The 25,744-nt window shown below is 36.8% G+C and overlaps 1 protein-coding gene across 1 annotated transcript; it reads left to right on the top strand.

The window, feature by feature from the left end:
* Positions 1 to 1,824: 1,824 nt before the first annotated feature.
* Positions 1,825 to 17,225, top strand: LOC117345084. Its single transcript, XM_033908030.1, has 9 exons — positions 1,825 to 2,119; positions 5,808 to 5,925; positions 7,144 to 7,244; positions 11,021 to 11,162; positions 12,177 to 12,271; positions 12,632 to 12,737; positions 13,905 to 13,989; positions 15,743 to 15,944; positions 16,857 to 17,225. Exons 1-9 carry the CDS (start codon positions 1,985 to 1,987, stop codon positions 16,947 to 16,949), a joined length of 1,077 nt encoding a protein of 358 aa, XP_033763921.1. The 5' UTR covers positions 1,825 to 1,984; the 3' UTR covers positions 16,950 to 17,225.
* The last annotated feature ends 8,519 nt before the right edge of the window (positions 17,226 to 25,744 follow it).

The following is a 25,744-nucleotide window of genomic DNA, read 5'->3' as shown; positions in this document are numbered from 1 at the left end:
TGTTGCCAACAGTTCGATTGTTTACATTTTCACTTCGATTCTGATTTCGACGGCTTGGTAAAAAAATACAGCTGAAAAATACAATCGAGCGAAACATTTCTTTAAAGTCAGAATACAAACTACAAGTGTGAAGCATCGTTCTTGGAACTTCTAGGCCTATATTCCACACTGGAGAGGAAACTTGTTTACATTTTCGATGTATACTGGTACCACTTCCGGACATCTTCGCCAGCCAAGGCTTCTGATTACGTTACACTCCACGAACGATTTGCTCTGGGAATAGTTATGGGGACAGTAATGACTTAGAAACCTTACCTGGGTTGTCGAAAAAGTACCACTATACGACCTTACGTTTGAACGCATACACATTATGTAGCTGGCTTTGAAACCTTATTCATTGAGATATTGTATGGCAGTAGCCGGTAAACAGTGTGGAGTGGGTGTAAGTAATAGTGTCGGACGCTGATTGACAAATGTCTGCTAGAAAGTTCACGAAGGTTCTCTTTGTCGGTCAACCAGATTTGGTTGGAGTATGGAGTATTTACTATATTCTTACTATACTGACCAACGAAGCGTGTGGCTTTTAATGTTTGTTTTTTTCAGCAAAAGTTTCAACATTTTAACCGGATATGCCTGTTGCATACACGCGTTTATCAGAGGGTCAGAATTAGAATTTAATCCATCCTGGGGAGTTCTTTTCTTTTCTTTTTCTGTTTGTATTGTTTTATTTCTATGTTTAACGTGACCTACACCCCTCTAGGCAGTTAAGGACTACAAACCTAATACAATTAATATCTAGGCTCTATGCAAAAGTCTATTTCATTGCATCAGTTGTCCTCTTAAACATTCCTTCGAGTATAATTAGAACGGCATGTCATTGGTTGTGATTATGAAAACAATTTATTATGTTTACAAGGTGTGAATTAATCAACAAAGCATGATACATTTCCTCATCTACCAACCTGGAAACATCGTTGACGCCTATTTTGTGTTTGCTCTTTGTGGAAGATATAGTTCCTCGGACGTAGACTTGAACAGTTTTGTGGAGGATAAGCTGGGAATTCATTGACTTCTAAACCTGAGTTTCCTTCCTTTTCATTTACAATTTTTCAAATAGGTTTTTATCATTATACTTTCTATGGTAGATTGACTAGTGCGGGATATTTTAGCTTGCATGACTTCGCGTTTCTGGTCTCAATTGTCTGAGTGAGGTTCGGACATTGCGTTCAGAAAATTGATGACTGAATAATATTAAGATATAATATATATATAATATTAAAGAATAAGATGACATACACATTCACTCTTACTAATACAAAGTATATATATTTATGAGTTAGCTTACGTTTCTAGCTCTAGGTTAACAGAATTTCAGATTATGGTCAATATTAACATTGGAGTAATGGGAGATTGTCTCGCCAACTGAATATTTTCCAATAAAACATCTCAGTGTTGAAAATACGTACGGTTGTATACACACATATGAAGAAAAATCAACACGAAATTTTACGTTTCATGCAGTTATATCATCGCTAACGTTTTCAAGCCTCAATATACATGTTCTATATTATCTATCACAGCATTGTACTGGTAATAATGCACGTAAACAGAGCGAGTAGAGACACGTGACTTTTAACAGTCTGTTGATAAGCTATATACTGATATGTCAGTATACAAAGGGACACGTACATAAGATTTAGTTGATTTACACGGATCAGTGTTCCTATAAAACAAGGTGATGGTATGGACGTAACATTTATCAAAATTTATCTTTATGAGCTACTTGACATACTCAACTGTCAAAGCCAGGACTCAGAGACCTCCATTTGACCTTGGGACGTGCGTAGATTACAATCGGAAAATAAACAAATATACTGCATGATAACACACTAGTGACATAATACCGACAAGACAATACACATCAGAAGTAGACTCGCATTTATAAAATAAAATTCAGTGTATAACGGTACAAAAAAGCTACAACATGTCGGGGAAGTTTCCGGGGTGTTCTGACAGCGCGTGGCCGGAGGTGTTTACAGAACCAGCCATGCCATGTCCCTCCACGGTAAAGAAGTCAGGGCAACTGGCCGACCATGTCATTAGGAAATTTTTTGAAGACGTGAGTTATTCTAATTAATTGAATAATTATTTTATTATTTTTGTTGTTGTTAAAATGTATATGATACATATTAACAATTAAAAGAAATACTAATTCTAACAGGATCGTGATAAATGTCCTGTCTCTCTACGGCGGCCATTTTGTTCAAAACAATATTCCGATTAAAATTCAGCTGTGTCACGTAGGCATCAAAATCCATTGGTTATATAATTACTTAACGAGTGGGCCACATCTACCGATTACATTATTACTCTGGTTGATGATGAATTGATCAGTCAGATGGGGAGACATAACGATAGAATATGAAGTGGAAGCATATATAACCGGTAGATGTGGCCCATTCGGTAGGTTATTATATAACCGGTAGATGAGACCCAACCGGTATCATAAGATACTAGTGTTAAGTGCAAAGTATTCAATAAATCTTGTTCGGAACTTCTATAATATCTTGATAAAAGTTTAAGGAACTATAACTGCAATCTCTATAAATGCAAGCTGTTGGAAAATTTTCAGGCGTATTTTTTTTCTAAAAGATATCACAAAAAAGAGACGTTCCCCCGATTGCGAAAATTTAGAATATCCGCAACCATTTTTTGAATACCTAAATCAATGCAAAAAATAACATAACAATTTGGTGGACAAAACACTGCGCATGCTTAAGCAGAATATTACCCTCTTGGGGCCCCGCCACTCTTATCACGTCACGCTCAGACAAACAAAACCACATTAATATGTTACATTGTAAAACCCAACATTGATTACACAAAATGCAATGATATTTGTCAATTAAAAATAAACAGCAAGGAGGTACAGCGAGTATAGGGAGTATCATCTTCTACACGTGTCTACCTCATAATCCATTTCTATTTAGAGAAAGTAACGGCGCACGGACTCGTGTACGTGGCAACGTGGGCACGAGCGCTGAAATAGGCCAGTGTTGCCTCTCACATTTCAGCGGTGTTTTGTCCCCAATATAAACAATGAGTTACAAGGAGAACTAATATTACCGCTTGTTTTATTACGAAAGTAAAAAGTCGTAGTGTATCGTCGAACACAATAAATCTCAGACTGAATGACCTAGATATGGATAGTCTATGTCACAAAGTGAAAACAGTTAATAAATGTTGGACCGAATGACGTGAGTATAAATATATTTATTGTGATCAATGATACATTACGACGAGGGAATTCATTTCAATTAGTTGAGATATCAGTTTTCGTATTGGAACATACGTAATATTCCTTTTAAGGGAGTCTTTCTGACAATCAAGATACTCCTATAACATAAGAGGCCGCTAGTCGGCTCTTTTTCTATCGGATATGATTTTGCCGACTGCTACACGGCGCCTGTCAAAATATCTCGCCGTGTAAAACCTCTAACAGTGCTGGAGTAACAATCAACAGTAGGCGGTTTTGATAATTTGATACGAGCAAAACCTCTCGGCGAATCACGCATCGATGTTGAGTTTTACAGCTCGCCCAAGATTCTAAAGTTGTTTATGAAATACCCAGCATACAATAAATGTTGTAATATGAGTTCGACTTTGTATTTGCCTCAGTTAAACTGTTTTCATAAATGAGTAATTTTGTAGCTTAAGGGTAATCTATATAGCAAAATAGTTTTGAATTTCAAACACAAACTAATATATTTAAAAAATGCAAAAAAAATAGTCATTTAATATACAAAAATCTTTGTTTGGACATGTTGATTCTTACAATCACAAAGAATTTGCAGTAGATGCTATCAGTTTCTTTTATAGAGTAACTTTGTGGTTAGATGTAGCATGGAATAATTCCAAGTCACAAAAATGTCCAAATCTGAAAAATAGCCAAGCTGTTGTGCTCACAAGTGTCTATAGCACAGGGCAGGAGCATTTGTTTGACCGGATTTGACTTTACGTACGCATAAACACTTATTTTGTTTTGACCTTGAAATGCAAATGGCGGTTGTGAATAATATTTCACAAATATGGCATAAAGCTAGGCTTTTCAATCAATAAAATGCTCATATATAATGTTTTAAAGACATTTGATCATAGTAAGAAGGACCTTTTAAAGTCAAATTAGAAATAGGCATTTTACCCCAAATTCAAAAGTTGAACATTTTATTCTAAAAACAGTCTAGTTGTCGTGTCTAGAGTTCTTTATAGTATAGCTCTAATAAGAGCATTTTTGATATTTGAAATACCTCCTTATATGCTTTATTTGTGTGATATAATTCACGACCGCCATTTGTATTTCAAGGTCAAAATAGAAAAGTGTTTATACATATCATAAAGTCAAATCTGATCAAACCAATGCTCCTATTTTGTGCTTTAGACATTGAGCTGATTATATCCCCCTGAAACATGTTTTTGTTTGCTTTGGTGAAATTTACAAACATCTTAACAAATTACATGTCAGCAGAAAGTCCTACGGTTTGCCATGGTATATGCTAAAAGTCCATCAAGTTATTTCTGTTAAATTCAATCATAGTAGGAATTTATAGGCTTGTAAATATCACTGTTTTGACTGGATTTGCTGTTTAGATTCCCCTTAAATGAACTACTATCCTCAGTGATCATCTTGGCCCGCCATCTTGAAATAATCATTCCCCAACGGATACACGACGATGGTTCTGTATACATTATATATAATGTAATATATGTTGTAGTCCAAAGTAAGTTTTCGAGCACTCAAGATAATATGTCGAACGCTTGAGAGGTTAATTTGAGCGCTCGAGATAACTGCTATAGAAAAAAGATATTGTCCATGTCATAAATCATGCAATAAGGTTGTTCTTTACAATATAACATAAGGATTAATAAAATAGAGATGTTATAAGTGAATATATATCGTGTAAGAACTTCAGCTTTATGTAATTAAGTGATAGTTTATTATATTACAATGTCAGGTCAGGTTAAATAGTAAAATAAAATGATATCAGACTTGCGTAATAAAACAACAAAAATAAACGAAATCCTAATTCAAACTCAAAATCGATTGAATAATGGCTAAAAAATCAAATTTGCATGGAGACTACTAAAAAAAGAACAAGGAGAATAAGATTAGGTGCTAAGATACAGTCTGTATTCATACTCGATATGGATATAGAATTTATCCAAACGAGACCACGATGTTGACAATATAACTTTCCTATGTCCTATAGTCTTCATCAACCTACGACTCTGGAAACCTTGTATTTTTATATCTATCTCATCAGCCGATATCTACTGGGCTTCTTTTATGAACTTTCTGGATATGATATTTAATGAATGATTGTTTGTGAATTTAATGATGCGTGACACAATAACAAATGTTAATTGATTGATCTTTTGATTGATTGACTGACTGACTGACTGACTGACTGATTGATCTTTTGATTGATTGATTGACTGACTGATTGATCTTTTGATTGATTGATTGACTGACTGATTGATTGATTGATTGATTGATTTACTGACTCTGATTGATTGATTGATTGATTATATTTCCAAATGAAGTTGTAATATATCACATAGATCATATCAGTGTCCTGTTAATGTAATGGGGGGGATATTGTAATATATGACACTATCAGAACAAGAATAATGAAAATCTAACAATATGATATCTTGTAACAATTACGGTTTAACACTGATCTTGTGATGATTATATGATTATGATATACAATATCACGACATGTAACAGTTTTGATAAACATTATCAGGGCTTTGTGATTGTGGAGGATTTCTTCACCCCAGAGGAACTCAATCCCTGTAAGGAAGATATTGCAGATGTTGTTGATGAGGTTGCAAATATGCTATGGAAGAAAGGCAAAATCAAAGGTAGGTATGAAGGAATAGAGCAAAATGTAATCATTCTTGAATGAAATCAAAAGTACTTGTAGGTATTAATTGTTTTACCTGTCGTTAACAATACATGTAGGTGATCCATTGTTTTACTTGTAGCATAAACAATACGTGTAAGTAATCCATTGTTTTACCTGTCATTTACAATACGTGTAAGTAATCCATTGTTTTACCTGTCATTTACAATACATGTAGGTAATCCATTGTTTTACTTGTAGTATAATCAATACGTGTAGGTAATCCATTGTTTCACCTGTCATTTACAATACGTATATGTTATCATTGTTTTACCTGTCGCTAACAATACCTGTAGGTAATCCACTGTTTTACCTATCGTTAACATTACATGTAAGTAATCTATTGTTTTACCAGTTATTAACAATACATGTAGGAAATCAATTGTTTTAACTGTTGTTAAAAATACGTGTAGGTAATGTATTTTTTTTATTCGATTCTTGTCACCTGTTTCTATAAACACTGATAAGTAATTTATTATTATCTATTGTCTGGAGTGTTTTCGTTCATTATTACACATAATTGTAGCTAGGTATTGTAATCTATGTCGTCGGCCCCAAAGGAGTCTCTTCTTCATTTCACTCGTTTGACCAATGGGAGAATTGGCTAGAAATTGTTCGTTTTTGCAAGAATAATAATATTTTTATCGACCAATCAAAATGCTTCTGATTAATGAAGCTCTTCTTCTGGAAAATGAAACGGTGACTGTGCCCACATGTCGTCATTATTTGTTATCTGACATCTTGCTTAACAAACCAAAGAACATATAAAACGACGTTTCTGATTGGTCAGATTTCCGTAGCCATTCTCAACGGAAGCAATCACAATACTGGATTTGGTTCATAAATAATGCATGAATACGAGACTGTTTGTGCCAGTGCTAGTGCCCCACGGGATCGATCGGAGCTATGCGTTATGGGTTTGGTTTATTTTGTTAAATATCCTATTTAATAACAGCCAGGGCCATTTAATGACGTGTCTGTACCAGGCATTTGCCCCATGTGGGTTTCGAACTCACAACCCGGAGGTGGAGGGCTAGTGATAAAGTGTCGGGACACCTTTACAACTCGGCTACCGCGGCCCCATCATGCGTTATTGTCCAAGCTAAATGTTGGTATATGTTGTATTTTTACATGGTTTCTTGTAATCGTTAACCAGTTTTATTTTCATCTGCTGTAGATCTATACAATGACTTTGGATTTCACGAAAGACTTGTGAGAATGAACGATGATTTCCCCGGAGCCAACATTTTGGTGATAAAAACGGGTCGTGTTCCAAAGGTAAGATTCATAAATAAATCCTTCGGACATGTGTCAAACCAAATCAGAATACTCTGGACATGTGCCAAAGCATATCAAAATACTTCGGAGAGTCCTTGGAGAGTTTTTGGGACAAGAAATATAAACATCAGGCTATTTTGATCATCCAATATGAGCACAACTTACGACCAATTACGCCTTGATGCCGAGTTTAACAGTTCGCCAAATTTCGTGTGAAGAATTCACAGTTGTTTATCCACGAAGCAGCAGCAGATAAATGATGTAATATAAATTATAAATGTTTCTGATTTAGACTTTGTACATGTCTTGGTCAGAGTGTACTTATGAAAGTGATTTTGTAGCATAAAAAGCACACCTACGTTCTGTGACCACCATGGCGCGCCAACTTGAAAATACCATTCCCTTCCCGGTACACGACAGTGATATGAATATTCCCTAGTATAATCATATACTAGCTTCGAATAAAATTTCTATTCTGGAAGTATCCTTATAATCTGACTTTAAAGATCAGAGCTGGATTTCACAGAAGTCAATTAATCAAACAACAATACCTAACATGATCAGGTCATCTTAAAGTAGCACGATTAATAGGTCTGTGTTTTGTTAAAGGTTTCACGTCCTCGCAATAGCCAGGGTCATATGAGAAGGAGATTAATAGGAACTGCGAAATGATCATTACAATGAAATATTCCTGGCTCCTTATTATTCTAATACAAACAACTGTCACAATAAATGCTTGGGTAGCTGATGATATAAATGCCGTGTGGATGAAACTACAAACTGTTTATATGATATCCTTTATACGACAGACAGTCTAATTACGTCACTACCATGTTATTATGGACAAGTAAAACACCAGAAATATTTATGCTTACAAATCATGTGTAATAAAAATTCTGAATTTTTAATCCCTCATATAAACCTAAGACTTCTGAGAATAAAAACACCTCATACAACGTATTACACTGTTGTTGACTAATCTAGGACATACAATGATGAATTAAAACCTTATAAATTGTTGCTGGAAATATTAAACTACTGGTTGGTATACATATGTTGGTAATCAATAGGAAACTATAGGCAAATATGATTCTGGCTAAAATACGAAACTAATAACAGCTTTACTAGGTTTGATTTTTAAAAAAAACCCGAAACTAATGACGGCTAAACTAGACATGGATAAAGAACAACAGTGCCTATCATTGGTCTGAATAGAAATATAAAACCAATGACAGCTACACCTGTTCTGAACTGATAAGTATATATCTATATTTTGAAAGATCCGCGGATTTAACTGGGTCATGAACGGTTACGTCCAATATCGGAGTCTCGGAATTTCACTGGACTGGCACGCTCCTAATTTACCTTACTTGCGTACGCTACGCAGAGGACCAGTAGCAAGTAACCATCTTGAGTAGGAATTCCTACTCCAGCGTGTACACATCTAAACTCTTTATTGCAAATGTTTTGTTATCATGGAGATGGTGACTTCCGCTGAAGCAACAAGTGTCAATAGTGCCATTGCCATAAACACATTGAACAATTGTTTACCTGAAATGATTTTAAAAAGCGAAACTTAAGTATCGACAAAAGGGTACATTGACGCTGAAATCCACCACTTCGTGTGTATTGGGGTTTTCCACGTCTAAAATTAGCAGTACGTACGTCACCGGATATGGAAATTAACCAACGAAAAACTCAATATGGTAACCCACTGCCGGTCCTTTGTGAGTGAGCGGAGAACTAAGGAAGGGAGCTAGTTTTAGAATTTCTTAGGCCGAAGCAATCTGTCTCAAAAAGAGTACATAGAAGGAGTGCACAGATGATTAACACCTTTACAATAGTAAGATACAATGGAGATTTAATATATGCTTTGATGGAGAAGGATTAAACACGCGATTTTCTAGCCCGAGTTTCCTCTGGCCCTGACACCATGTCTGGTGTAGGGCCAAAGTGCGCTACTATATGAAAACGTGGAATTTTTCGACATCGTTTGGCATCGCTAAGATTTTGGTGCAATACATTAAAATTGAGTGTGACATAACACCTACCTTACATATATGAGATATTTATTTCAACTAGAACACCCATTTTGTCCCATGTAGGTGTTTTATTCCGTCCGTATAGACCCTCTCTTTACTTGCTATTGGTCCTCTGCGTAGCGTACGCAAGTGCGGTAAATGAGGAGTGAGCCAGTCCAGTGAAACTCCCAGACCCCGATAATTGACGTAATCGTTCATGCCTCATGCAGATCTGCTGATCTTTCAATAGAAGATAAATACTTATCAGGTCAGAACAGGTTATATTTCTATTCAGACCAATGATAGGCACGTTTCTTCATCCATGTCACACCTAGATCAGCGGTCATTAGTTTCGTATTTCTTATCAAACCTTGTAAAGCTGTTTATAGTTTCGTACTTTAGCCAGAACCATGCCTATAGTTTCCTATTGATTACCAAAAACTTGTTTCATATGTATAAATACTTTAAGTTTCGTATTTACAACAACAATTTATAAGGTTTTAAGTCAGCATTGTATGTCCTGATTAGACAACAACAGCGTAAATCGTTGTTGTATGATTTTATTATCAAAAGGGGTTCCGATATTTCTGAGGTTAACATGCGAGTTTAAAAATTAAGAATTTTTTATTACACAAAATTTGTCAGCATAAAGATTTCTGGTGTTTTACTTGTCCATAATAACAGGGTAGTGACGTAATTAGACTGTCTGCCGTATAAAGGATCTCATATAAACAGTTTGTAGTTTCATCCACACGGCATTTATAGCATCGGCTACCCAGCATTTATTGTGACAGTTGTTTGTATGAGAATAATAAGGAGCCATGAATCTTTCATTGTAATCATCATTTCGCAGTTCCTATAAATCTCCTCCTCATATGACCCTGGCTATTGCGAGGACGTGAAACCTTTAACAAAACAAACAGACCTATTAATCGTGCTACTTTAAGATGACCTGATCATGTTAGGTATTGTTGTTTGATTAATTGACTTCTGGTAAATCCAGTTCTGATCATTAAAGTCAGATTATAAAGATAAATTCCAGAATAACATATGATGGACTAAGTTTTGTTCTATGCAATAAAATCTGTCTATGAAAACCACTGAAGGTAGCAGAGAAAATTGGCCCTCATAGGGATGTAGCCTTTATATAGAGGTTCGTACGATGACCTTTTTACCTTTGTGGACAGGTATTTTTGTTATATACAGGTGACCTTTGCTGACGGGTATTTTTGTTATATACAGGTGACCTTTGTGGACAGGTATTTTTATTATACACTTTAAGAAAGATTTGATTTTGGCCCATGCAACCCTTTGCAACCCCGTTCTATATTTTAACATCCGTTAATGTCCCTCTCTATCTGGCTCCCCATCTGGGTTTTCACGATTTTGGCTTCCTAGCTTCAATGACGAGTCTTAAAAGGACGAAATAGTCGTATGATGTCTCTCGCATCACTGACGAATACTGACGAAGGACAGAAGAGCTGTATCTGTTGGTGACATCACACAGCTGTTTGGTCCTTTTAGGACAGGTCAGTGATATTGGTGACATCACACAGCTGTTTGGTCCTTCTAGGACTGGTCAGTGATATTGGTGACATCACACAGCTGTTTGATCCTTCTAGGACTCGTCAGTGTTAGGGACACGATATATTAAAGAAGCCAGGGAAATCGGAATTAAACAAATGTTGAGAACACCATGGTGATGGTGACTTTTACTTAGTTCGAAGAGTTTGATAAGTTTTCATTGTTTTGAAGGCGTTAAAACAACTATGGGCCAACGAAAGGCTACTGAATGTTATCGAGCAGCTTATTGGACCAAATATTGCTGGTAACCCTGTGTGGAACATCCGTGCCAAGATTCCTAGTGACGAGGATACAACAGTTCCGTGGCATCAAGGTAGGATTTTCTGGTTCTTGAACTTCATAACTAACGATCATTATAAACAGCGATTTAATGCTCGGTCCAATGCTCAAATAGGAATTTATCAAAACATTTACCTACCATTCATAGTACTATATTTATGTTTGCTCTGCATTTCCCCATTGACACAATGCTAAGAGGCAGTTGCCACCATACGCCTATAACACCCAGTGCCTCAAGCTATAACATTTAGTGGGTCATGTGACATAAAAAAAGGCGGGATTTTTTTGTGTTGAATTAGTTTTTTTTCAAATTTGACGAAATGGTAAGACAATGTAATTATAAGCAATGAACAGTGGTTTTAATGTTGTTATAGTCGATATGGCAGCAAGATGTATGGTGGGCAAATGGCATGGAACGCGTTAGGGCCATAAAGACCATGAGGCAGGCGCATTGTGATTAATGGAATACAAATTAATACTTAACGATTTCGGCCATTTTTAAACATCTGCTCCTGATAAACGCTATGAAAATATTTTAAATTCACCACTTAAATATATATGATACAACACTTGAACATCTGCCGTTTATATCGACATTTACTAATAACCCAGTGCTGGTTAGCTTTCCACAGCCTATTGTTTTAACATTTCGTAGTCGATTCCAAATTTAAGGACGTGTTACCAATATTACCATTTTCATGATAGATATGAACGAAAAACAATATAAGGCTTCAAAAGAGGCAAGTAGATGAAGATCATTTACAAGTGTGACATGAAATATCATTACAAAGTATTCTTTTTCATTGTGCAGTGTGACGTTAAACGTGCCCAATACTTGTTGATATGTTACTATTCCCGGTTCTTTGTTTGTGAACGTCTTATTATCTGGTTTTTACATATATTTGACTATGAAACATAAAACGATTACCCTTCCGGTACATCTTGTCTTATTCTGCATTTACCTAAAATTTGTTTCATATTTTACCCTGACTTTGTCAATTGGGAGTAGTTATAACGTTTCCGTGTAAAACTCAATAGTTTCTTTCAGACTGTGCTTACCTGGATAACGACACTTATAACATGCTCATTCCTACGGCATGGATACCTTTCGTCGACACAAACTTTGAAAATGGCTGCATGGAGGTAAGTCAGGAACTCTATCTTCCTAATTCCCCTGTCGTCTGGTATATACTTCTGTCTTCCTACTATCCCTGTCGTCTGGTATATACTTCTGTCCTCCTTATTTCCTTGTCGTCTGGAATATACTTTTGCCGAGATTTTAATCTACCTGTCGTCTGCCTAGTATATAGGTCACTCGCTTCTAACACTTTAACCTACAGCAGGCCGAAACTACACTAAAACCCTGTTCTGTGTATTGATTTCTATGTCTGTCAGTCCGTATTTCACAATCCTCATAAGACAATGCTTCTGTAAGTAAGACTGGGTTTCGTTTCGATGAATATTGTGTTCTGTCTGCATATCATAGAACCAGTATCTTTTCAGTTTGTAAAGGGAGGTCATAGACTTGGCAAGGTGGCGACCCACCAGTGTTGTCATGGTGGCACGTGGTACACTATACTGGAGGAGGAGGAAATGACGAGGACATTAGGTAAGTTATCTTCTCACTCAACCTCACACACCCACGGAAACCTTCCCACACCCATACACTCTCACCCTCACACCTACCCACACACCCTCACACCTACCCACACACCCTCACACATCTACATAACCTACCACACCATACACCTTCACCTCACACCTACCCACACACTCCCCCACACCCACAGATACCTACCCACACACTCTCACACTCGCACATCCTCACCCTCACGCTCACCAACAGACACCTACCCTCATCCATACGCCCTCACAATCACCCTTTCACAATCCCACACCCATACACACACCGCCACACAAATATTAACTCACCACCATTCTCAAACACGCTCACACACTAATACAAGTCCATGTCAAGTTAGGCAAATTACCTCCTATATGCATTGCGTATGATTTCCACACAATGTCATAGGTATCAAGTGCAGTGTTTAAGTTTTTGACATAAAGCCACGTGCATGCGTTCATCAAATATTATTTCGAGATATTCTATTGAAATGAGCGATATGAAGTCGGCCGTGTTCGATTCTTGTTGTATATGTCTGGTGGTTCCGTTGTCACCGCCGTAATGCTCAGTTTGAGGATGTGACTTAACCCGACCAAGAACTGCATGACGAGGCGTCCTCAATGAATCATATACCATTTCCAGCACACGTCACAATATTCCCTTGGTACTTTTCAAGAATGTCAAAGGAAATCTGTATGATTGATCTCGTTTGATTGATTTTTAGTCAGATTTACAGTTCCGTTTTGATATTGATATCCCCTGGGTTTTGTTCATGTTCAGACGGCGTTTGTGACTATAGTTCAGAATTGTCTTTGTTTAATTCCGGTTTTTCAGGCTTTTTCTGAGTTTAAGGTTAGTGACAGTTTGACACATTCTTTTTCTATTGCATCAATCGCCATTTAAAAATAGTGAACCCAGAAAACTATTATTTTTTTATTGTGTATTTAGGATGTTTATTTTCTTAATAACTTTGACATTGGGGCTACACTAGATCAGGTACCATTCGTAGGACAGAATGAGATCTTAAATCTGTGACTGTTACCAAGGGACGTGGAAATCTTACACGACAACGACACAAGTTCAGCATTTCATTAGCATATACATCATTTGTATAATAGAAATTTTAATAAAGGTCCTTTTCTGCACAATTAGGCGTGGATCTGTCCAAAGATCGAGAGGTTGTCCCGGTACCATTTGGAGGAATGGTTCTGTTCTCCAACATGATCCCGCACCGCAGGTAGGATTTGATGTAAGGTTCGCTATATATAGAGGATACAGGTAGGATATGATGTATGGTTCGCTATGCAATGAGGATACCACAGGTAGGGTATGATGTGGTTCGCTATATATAGATGATACCACAGGTAGGATATGATGTGGTTCGCTATATATAGATGATACCACAGGTAGGGTATGATGTGGTTCGCTATATATAGAGGATACCACGGGCAGGATATGATGTATGGTTCGCTATATATAGAGGATACCACAGGTAGGATATGATGTATGGTTCACTATATATAGAGGATACCACAGGTAGGATATGATGTATGGTTCGCTATATATACAGGATACCACAGGTAGGATATGATGTGGTTCGCTATATATAGAGGATACCACGGGTAGGATATGATGTATGGTTCGCTATATATAGAGGATACCACGGGTAGGATATGATGTATGGTTTGCTACATATAGAGGATACCACAGGTAGGATATGATGTATGGTTCACTATATATAGAGGATACCACAGGTAGGATATGATGTATAATTCGCTATATATAGAGGAAACAGATAGGATATGATGTATGGTTCGCTATATATAGAGGATACCACAGGTAGGATATGATGTGGTTCGCTATATATAGAGGATACCACAGGTAGGCTATGATGTATGGTTCGCTATATATATAGAGGATACCACAGGTAGGCTATGATGTATGGTTCGCTATATATAGAGGATACCACAGGTAGGATATGATGTATGGTTCGCTATATATAGAGGATACAGGTAGGATATGATGTATGGTTCGTTATGCAATGAGGATACCACAGGTAGGATATGATGTGGTTCGCTATGCAATGAGGATACCACAGGTAGGATATGATGTATGGTTCACTATATATAAAGGATACTACAGGTAGGATATGATGTATGGTTCACTATATATAGAGGATACCACAGGTAGGATATGATGTGGTTCGCTATATATAGAGGATACCACAGGTAGGATATGATGTGGTTCGCTATATATAAAGGATACTACAGGTAGGATATGATGTATGGTTCGTTATGGAAACCTTCACAGGTATCCTTCTATCAGAATGGCATTGGATCTTTTTCAAATTATAAACGATGATCTATCATATGAGGAAATACGTTTTCTGATAACTCCACGTTTGACAACAAGGGTTTTATCCATTTGCAACAAAATGAAACAGGTGTGCTTCCATGTATAATCGAGTATAATTCAGTAAATGACTTTCTTTCTATAACGTCACAAAGCAACTACTTAAACTTGAACTCGATGAAAACAGGGCCGAGTTGTTCAAAATATGATTAGGATAATCACAGTACAGTATAACAATTATAAAATCCCAATAAAAAGATTTGTTGTAAAACTAACTGGAGAAACTTTCATAAAACTATAAAACTCGTCAGTCTCTTCCTACCTATTTCAATGAATACACAATCACAGGTTTTGAAGTTTAGGGGGGATGACATTTTCATTAAGTGATTAGCTTTTGAACAACTGGGCCTAAGACGAAATATCTGGTTCATATTACAGAAACTAAAATACACAATGACGATTGTTAAACCAGTAAATTGCAATACAAGGAACATTTAGTTCTACATTCTCCTGGTCACACCTATGACCCGCTGACTGCAATGACCTCTTAACTGAACTAAAATCGTCTAACTTTGTAGCATGTATTTATTTAACAACACGTCTTTAAATAATATGTTGCATCTCTTTCTCGAACATAGTCTTCCCAACAACACGTCACACATCCGTTGGACAGTTGATTTGAGATGGCAGCACCCCGACAGTCCTAGTGGCTTATGGGGATTGAAGGAGAAGGTTCTTATGAGATCATCTGATAACCCCGACCTAGAGATAGACTGGGAGACCTTCGACGCGGTCGACAGATGCGAACAACAGAAGACTTTAGTAACTGGATATGGGGAGGTTTGTATTTTAATATTACCAGTGTTGCTATTATAAAAAAATATTATCATAGACTTATATTGTGATTTCATTTTACATATAAAACTGCGGTGCATTTCTGATATCAAATGTCACTGACGTTATAATTCAAAATGTCTATCTGTCATCATTGTGCATCCTCCCAAACCATATAAATTTGCTTTGATTGACGTCACCGTAATCAAATTCTGGTTTGAAATATCTCTAAGGTTGCCTTTTTTCAGCGAGTCTTACTCTGATTCACCACGAAGGCAATACTGTGTACAAATAGATAACTATAGATCACCATCCAATCCAACTCGACCATTTCCAACAATATTCAATAAAGTGAACTTAACCTAACTGGAAACGCAAGGAAAGCGTTATATATCTTACTGCTGACCAAGGTTATCTAGTGATATAGGATACAGACTCTGGGGTAGTGAATCAGTTAATTGAATTTCCTCCGTGGTGTATTTCGTCTTTGTAGATTAAATCTCCCCCGTTGTGTATTTCGTCTTTGTAGATTAAATCTCCTCCGTGGTGTATTTTTTTCTTTGTAGATTAAATCTCCTCCGTGGTATTTTTCTTCTTTGTAGATTAAATCTCCTCCGTTGTGTATTTCGTCTTTGTAGATTAAATCTCCTCCGTGGTATATTTTTCTTTGTAGATTAAATCTCCTCCGTGGTATTTTTCTTCTTTGTAGATTAAATCTCCTCCGTGGTATATTTCGTCTTTGTAGATTAAATCTCCTCCGTGGTATATTTCGTCTTTGTAGATTGAGTCTGTGATTGAATAGTATTTATTGTGTTCAATCCATCTTCTGTATTCTTGTTCATTTTTTACCCAGTGCTGTTCTGTAGAATGTCTTGTTTACATAACATATTAACACTACAGCGTTATTTTCTGTTATAGGAAGCAGATGATCCCGAGTTAGATACAACTATCACTGGACCCTGGATGAAACAATGGGAGATTGTCCACATGAACCGACACGTCAAAGTGTAGACAGTGTGTAGTTCATTATCAACACCTATAAGTTTGTGTAGACTTTTGTGTAGACAATTAACATCGAGTGTAGCTCATTATCAACACGTATTAGTCTTTGTAGATATGTGTGTTGATCATTAACATCGAGTGTAATTCAATTGTCAACACGTATTAGTTGGTGTAGACACGTGTGTAGATCAGAGTGATCGAGTGTAATTCATTTTCTACCACAATACCCTGTGTTATTCAACTCTCAGACCATCAGTTAATCATTACAGCTGTTGATTAACAATCTGTTTATACCACACGTGGTATAAATTCTGTACGCATTTCGATTGGCTAACACGGTGAACTTTGACCCAAGCTGCAATTGTTATTGACGTCATCAATAATCTAATGACGTCACATCACCGGGTCCCGGACGTCACCGCTACACTTTATTTGCATACGCGAAATGATAGTTGGCCACGTTTCCCTTTGATTCAAGCCGATATTATTGTGGTAGAAACAGGTCACACGACTCGTGATTGTTGGATATGGAATTTATTTCACACTCGTAAGTTATTTTTTAAAAGTTGCAAAAAACACTCGCTAAAGCTCGTGTCTTTTGAAACTTTTAAAAAATAACTTACTCGTGTGAAATAAATTCCATATCCAACAACCACTCGTTGTGTAACCTCTATATCCACACGTATAAGCAAGTGTATACCAATTGTCGTTCATTGTAAGCATGTGTAGTTTATTGTTAACACGTATGTAGCTAACAATTTGATGACAGAAATTAATCTTATTTATTTGCTTTAAAACACACTCGTGTTGACGTAATCTAGGTAATAACTTTTTTACGCTTCTCGTTTTAAAGGCGATAAAAAATCCAATCTTGAAAAGGTAGAAGTGCTTTTACTGGAGTATTTTCTTATTCTTAACAAAATTGATAAAAGTGTTCAAAAGAATAAACGGTAAAAATGAAGCAATTCCCTCCTTGTTCGAGAGATGAGCGATTTGGACAGCTATGGTCTTTCAACACTGATAGTTCTATCATTGATATGGAACTAAATCAGGCTTGGCCAATGTCATATTGTAGGACGTTATTGAAAATAGTTAATTTTAAGACATTCAAGAATGTAAAAACAAAATGGAAACCCAGCTGTTTCTGAAGGACAAAATACACGTCTCTAGTGCCATCTTTATAATAGTATTTACTTTATAATAAGATCTGCACATTTAACACACGTTAATTAAAAAAATTGTTGGAGTTTCTTTTCCCGGTAGTTATTACTGCTGTGCTTTTAGTGAGTAATGTCCAGGGTAAATATATTATACCTGGGATTTTTCCTAACTTTGCATGGCTGGCGTTGTCGAGAAATGAGAAGATATTAAACCTTCATGAACATCATTGTACGTTTGGAAGATATATATCTGATCTATATGATGTTCCTTTTTAGATTTCGCGTAAGTAGTACTTGAAAAGTGCATGCTTTTAAAAAGCACACATTACATTTCTGTATAGAATCACTCGACATCTCAACACGATGTTGTAGTTATATTTGACAACCGATGCATGCAAATAACAATTCTGTATTACAACACGTAAAACATTATATAACATTGTATAATTAGTTACATAATTATACAATGTGATATTAAATACCATGATATTTTGTATGAATTATGACATATTGTGTCCTAATACACTGCAAATTTACATTGTTTATTTGTTCAGACGATTACATTACATTATTATACAATATAATATATCCAACCACACGTCATCATAGGTCAGTGTCGTAAAACTGTATGTTCTATTATACTTTTCATCAAATAACAAAGTTATCTAATTACAATATATAACAAATCAATCACACGTAACAAGGCTATATAGTTACATGGCGTACAATATCAAACTTCATAAACATTACACTATATCAAAGTTATTTTGTTTAACCGGATATAGTATACATACACATTAAAATGTAACAAAGTTACATTGTATAACCGGACACAATATTCATACACATTACAATGTATCAAAGTAACATTGTATAACCGGACAATATACATACACATTACAATGTATCAACGTTACATTGTATATCCGAAAACAATATACATACACATTACAATGTATCAAAGTTACATTGTATAACCTGACACAATATTCATACACATTAAAATGTATCAAAGTTATATTGTAAAACCGGACAATATGCATACACATTAAAATGTATCAAAGTTGCATTGTATATCCGAAAACAATATACATACACATTAAAATGTAACAAAGTCACATTGTATAACCGGACACAATATTCATACACATTACAATGTTTCAAAGTTACATTGTACATCCGAAAACAATATGCATACACATTACAATGTATCAAAGTTACATTGTATAACCTGACACAATATTCATACACATTAAAATGTATCAAAGTTATATTGTATAACCGGACAATATACATACACATTACAATGTAACAAAGTTACATTGTATAACCGGACACAATATTCATACACATTAAAATGTATCAAAGTTATATTGTATAACCGGATATAACATACATACACATTAAAATGTATCAAAGTTATATTGTATAACCGGACATAACATACATACACATTAAAATGTATCAAAGTTATATTGTATAACCGGATATAACATACATACACATTAAAATGTATCAAAGTTATATTGTATAACCGGATATAACATACATACACATTAAAATGTATCAAAGTTATATTGTATAACCGGATATAACATACATACACATTATAAAGTATCAAAGATGTACTGTATAACCGAACACATTATACAAACACAAATGCCGTCAAAGATATGCTTCTGATTGGTGTATTATTATTATTATTATAGTAACACCTGTGAAAATGTCATTATAAACTACCGGATATCAATTTCCACCTCCATATCTCTTTGGTAATTATCATCAAACCATAAACGCTGAGGAGAAGACCATTTAAGTCTGATGAAATTTACATTTTTCTGTTTTATTTGACAATTACAAGAAGATAAATCATTATTATTAGAAAAAGATGAATTAAAATTGATACAATCATCATTAAGCACAATCACAAAAGTACAATATGATGAGATTGTGACGTAAAACCTAAAATATTATCTCCACCTAAATATTTTATTGTATATAATGGTAACATTTATCTGTGTATTAATGTATTCTCTATACGAACATATTCGCCACATGAATATCACAACACATGAAAACGTGATATTTCCTGTTAAATGCGGTATTGTTATTATGAAACTGATTTCTAAGGAAATAAAATCCCTTTTTAGAGTGCGAGGTTATGTGATGGAAACCCTATCTCATGGTTCCTTGATCAATGACAGCAATAGGATGTTGCAGACAATAGGTCACAATCATAAATTCCCAGGTGCAATGACTGTGAACTTAGGCAGACTGTGGTCGCTGGGAAAGGGCATTGAAATGAAAAGGATACTAAAGTATTGTTATTGTACAGAGAAATATCATAATATTTATTTAAAAAAAGAATATGCTGTGTCCATTATATAAATGCAACTTACCTCACATCTGTACCCTCACACATGTCCCATAATACCTGTCCCCTCACACCTGTCCCTTCACACCTGTCTCCTCACATCTGTCCTCTCACGCTTGTCTCACACATGTCCCCTCACATCTGTACCCTCACACCTGTCCCCTCACACCTGTCTCCTTACACCTTCCCCTCACACATGTCCCCTCACACCTGTCTCCTCACACCTTCCCCTCACACCTGTCCCCTCATACATGTCTCCTTACACCTGTCTCCTCATACCTGTCCCCTTACACCTGTCTCCTCACACCTTCCCCTTACACCTGTCCCCCTCATACATGTCTCCTCACACTTGTCTCCTCACACCTCCCCCTAACACCTGTCACCTCATACCTGTCCCCTCACACCTGTCCCCTCATACATGTCTCCTCACACCTGTATCCTCACACCTGTACCCTAACACCTGTCTCCCCACACCTGTCTCCTAACACCTGTCCCCTCACACCTGTCCCCTCACACCCGTCCCCTCACACCTGTCTTCTCACACCTGACCCCTCACACCTTTCCCCTAACACCTGTCCCCTCACACCTGTCTCCTCACACCTGTCTCCTCATACCTGTCCCCTCATACATGTCTCCTTACACCTGTCTCCTCACACCTGTCCCCTCACACCTGTCTCCTCTCACCTGTCTCCTCACACCTGTCTCCTCACACCTCTCCCCTCCCAACTGTCCCCTCACACCTGTCTCCTCCCAACTGTCCCATCACACCTGTCTTCTCACACCTATCTCCTCACACCTGTCCCTCACACCTGTCTTCTTACATCTTTCTGCTCACACCTTTCTTCTTACATCTTTCTGCTCTCACCTGTCTCCTTACACCTTTCTGCTCACACCTGTCTCCTTACACCTTTCACCTTACTCCTGTTTCCTCACACGTCCCCTCACACCTGTCTCCTTAGACCTGTCACCTCACACCTGTCTCTTTAATATGTCCCCTTAACATTTCTTCTCACACCTGTCTCCTTACATCTGTCTCCTCACACTTGTCCCCTCACGCCTGTCCCTCACATTTGTCCCCTCACACCTGTCCCATCACACCTGTCCCCTCACATTTCTCCCCTCACATCTGTTCCCTTACCTGTCCCCTCACAACTGTCCCCACCTGTCCTCTCACACCTGTCCCCTCATGCATGTCCCCTAACACCTATCCCCTCACACCTGTCTCTTCACATATGTCCCCATCTGTTTCTGCACTTGTCTCCTCACACATGTCCCTTCACACCTGGCCACCACACCTGCCCTCTAACACCTGTTTTATCAATTCTGTAAGCCGATTAAGATATCAAGTGTTTTGTGAAGTTCTGAAATATATTCTCAGATCCCTTAAATTAACACATAACGGCAAAGATTACTTAAAGGTACTTTATTTTAATCCCTAAAGTTTAAAGCTTCTCCACAGCATACAACATTAAGCGTGCAAATTGTGTTAGTTCACATAAGTGATTGAAATATTTACATATATAATATAAATCAAGATAAACTGCATATTACCACTACTTACGTGTACAACAATTAATGTAGACTACATTATAACATGAACAATATACAAAATGTGATGTATGTGGGAGAGATCAGTAAACAGTCCAGCATCATAATCAAATATTTACCATTGTATGGCACTGCCACTATATAACCCTACCAATTCAGTTGCGAGTTCACAAGCTTATGAACTGCCAACTGAAATTTGAATTTGAACATTTAAAAAAAAAAAAAATCGCACGACAAATAAAAATTCGCAGATGGTAAATATAAGCATTGAACGGCTTTCAGTTGGCATAGCGCGCTTCATGGAATTTGCCTCTGTCCAGTTGGCATTCATATTGACTATGAATGCCAACTGAAAGCCGTTCAATGCTTAAATATCCTCGCCGCTTAATCAACCCGGAAAAATCCACATCTCCATGTGACAAGGCACTATTCATGTACATAATCATCGTATAACTATAATTCAACATGGCGTAAACATTCATGATACACCGCATCTATAAATAGCAATATATATCATTCATATATTAAGTATGATGCTACACTAGTTACTCTCCGACAAATAAAATAGGTTTGAAACATCAGTTATCACGAGCATCGCCATATTCCAACATACCTACAAATGATGGATTGACGGGTATAATTGTTTACCTCCACATTTTGTATTCTGAATGTTCACAATGTAAATATGTCCCATATCCAAAGCTCGAGTTAAATAGCTGTAAAGCACACATAACTCCAATATTGTTACTATTCCGGGTCGTTAAATGTAATATCACTGATATTGTAACTTTTTGTTCCAGGTTTCCTGAAACGGTTCACAGATATTGTATGAATTGTGTCTGGGATATGTTAAATAGTAGACAAGGAATTGTCCAATATTGTGTCTGGAATAGGTTAAATAACACACAAGCAATTGTCCAATATTGTGTCTGGGATAGGTTAAATAACACACAAGCAATTGTCCAATATTGTGTCTGGGATAGGTTAAATAACACGCAAGCAACTGTCCAATATTGTGTCTGTTATAGGTAAAATAACACACAAGCAGTTGTCTAATATTGTATATATTGTGTCTGGGATAGGTTAAATAACACACAAGCAATTGTCCAATATTGTAACTATTCATGGTCCTATTGCATGATCGATACATCTCATATACACATTCCCCTGTTAAGTTTACAAACAATAAATTATCTGTTTTTATGGACATTCTATTGTCTAATAACTTGACAGACCCGATAAGCATTTCTGGTCTCCGTGTTAAGACGTGTTAACACAGTAGTAACGACGAGGGTTGATTGAGGTGTTGTGAGCCTTATATTGAAGGATTTGAATATTGCCGGATATGTATTATTTTTCAACATAATCCCCTGCAGTATCTATACATTTTCGCCAGTGGTTTCATGCCGTTTGGGATTTCTGGAATGATGTCGGGAGCAGCTACATGCTTTTATGCCTAGGGTTAGGGTTAGGGTGGCGGAATAGCTGTTTTAAGTTTTGGAAATAGATGAAAATCTGGTGGAGCAAGATCAGATGTATAAGGCGGGGGCTTGATCAATTTCAAGCTACAATCGTGAATAGCAGCCATGGCAATGACATACTCTTTCACCTTAATCCTAACCGATTTTGTCCATTTTGCAAAAGCTGCTTTTCTTGTTTACTTTAAAGTGTTAACTCGTCGATATAAACTGACCAAAACTTAACAGTCCTAGATAAACGGCTCTATATAGTCAGAGAATAATAGGACTTAAAAAGAACATCATTGAGTACCTCCTTCAATACAAGGCACACAACATATCAATCAACCCTCGTAGATCTCAAACACCCGTCGATATTCTAACTTCGAGTTATCCGTTGTATTGAACAGTTTTAGTACAAATTAAACACTCTGTTCTTTGACTTTTTCCATCTTCTGTTTCTGGATTGCAGTATTGTTGTTTTGAGATATGTCATCATTCCGATTACGTACCTCGGCGTATTGATAAACAGACAAGAAGGTATTCACAAATATAGGTATTATCAGAGAGAACATGAACACCCCGGATAGAGCACACACTGATCCGATCAGCTTACCAATGAATGTTTTAGGTACCATGTCTCCGTATCCTACTGTTGTTATGGTAACCATGCTCCACCACCAAGCTTCGGGAATACTGGGGAAATCTTCGCTTCGTTCAAAAAAATAGATAAAATTGGAAAAGAACAGTACCCCAAAGAAGACATATAGCAAAATAAGAAATACGTCATTTTTTCCAACCTTCATTGAATAACAGAGTACCTTGTATGCAGTCACGTTGTCCAATAGTCTACGGAGACGGAGAACTCTCAACATCTGTAGATATAAAAGAATGTCGATATCGCTCTGATATTCCTCGATTAAGGAAATTACACTCCTGGCATAAACTGCAGCTAAAACAAGTATGTCGATTACATTTTGAAATGAAAAAACGTATTTTATCGCACGAGGACAGAAAACGAGACGCAGAAACAGTTCACAAGTGAAGAATATGTTTGTAGCATATTCTATATACATATAAGTAAAATGCTCTTCGTTCACAGCAGTCTCCATGGTGAGGATCTTTGATGCCGGAGGATTTGGAAGGATATTCTCTATGATGTTTTTCATTGTGTCCTGGTTTCTTAGAATGGTATTTCCAAGATCACCTATGTCGATGTTTGACTTGTTCGCTGCAATACCTGTTTCATCGTTTATTTCGAATGCCAAGATGTTGGCGGCCACAGATTGGGTCAGTTGTGAGATGTTGACACCAGAGTCATTTGAAGGGGTACTGTTGTCATTCGACGAAACACTTGGTAAATCCACTCTGTTGGGCGTTAACTTTATAGTACCCTGTGTAGCCATTTCCACAAAATCTGTGACATTTGTTGAATTTGTAGAGATGCTATAACTAATGTCTTCCGTGGCGTTTTCAAATTCTGTGGCATTCTTAACATTTCGAGAGACATTTCTTACATCAAGACTCCGTGGTATACGGATATGATGTCGGTCCTGTGATTTCCCATCTCCAGTTCCTGAAATCAGCTTACTTGGAGCATCGGTTGAAAGTTTGTCACTACTGTCAATATCGTTGTCATCAGAAATATCAAACTCATTTCTTTCCATAACATTGCTTGATAACTCGATTTGCCTTTCAGATTCGACGTCATCTACAATATAATGCTGGTTCTGTTTGAGGTTACCGCGTTGGTACTTTTCAGAACCTTCTTGTTGTTTTTGTCCAGCGGCGTTCCATTGTACACGCTTCTCGGTATTCTCTTCTTTGTGCTGTGCAGATGTTTCCATTCGGTACTCTCCGGCATTTCTTTGCTTTTCATTTGTATAAGTTGGTTGCTCTTCGGAATAGCCTTGTTGATGTTGTTTATTGTTGATCCTTTGATGCTGCTCAATTTTACCTTTTTGATGCTGTTCGATGTCCCCCTGTTTATGCTGTTGGTTGTTGTCCTGTTGATGCTGTTCAATATCACCTTTTTGATGCTCTTTCATGTCCCATTTTTGATGTTGACCTTCATTACCTTGAGAAGTATGCCCGTTTCTACTAGACACGTCACCATCTGATAAAGGAAGCCGACTCGTATCTTTGTATACCTCATTATGGTATTCCTGGTCATGATTTCTCTGTGCCAGTTTCTCATTAGCTTGATCATACGACATTCTCGCCAAGACATCACCGGATATTTCGGTCATCTGGAATTGGTGACTA

The sequence above is a fragment of the Pecten maximus genome, chromosome 16, assembly GCF_902652985.1.
Source record: "Pecten maximus chromosome 16, xPecMax1.1, whole genome shotgun sequence".
Classification (NCBI taxonomy): Eukaryota; Metazoa; Mollusca; class Bivalvia; order Pectinida; family Pectinidae; genus Pecten; species Pecten maximus.
Note: the sequence above shows the minus strand (reverse complement) of the source record. Positions and strands in the feature narration are given on the sequence as shown.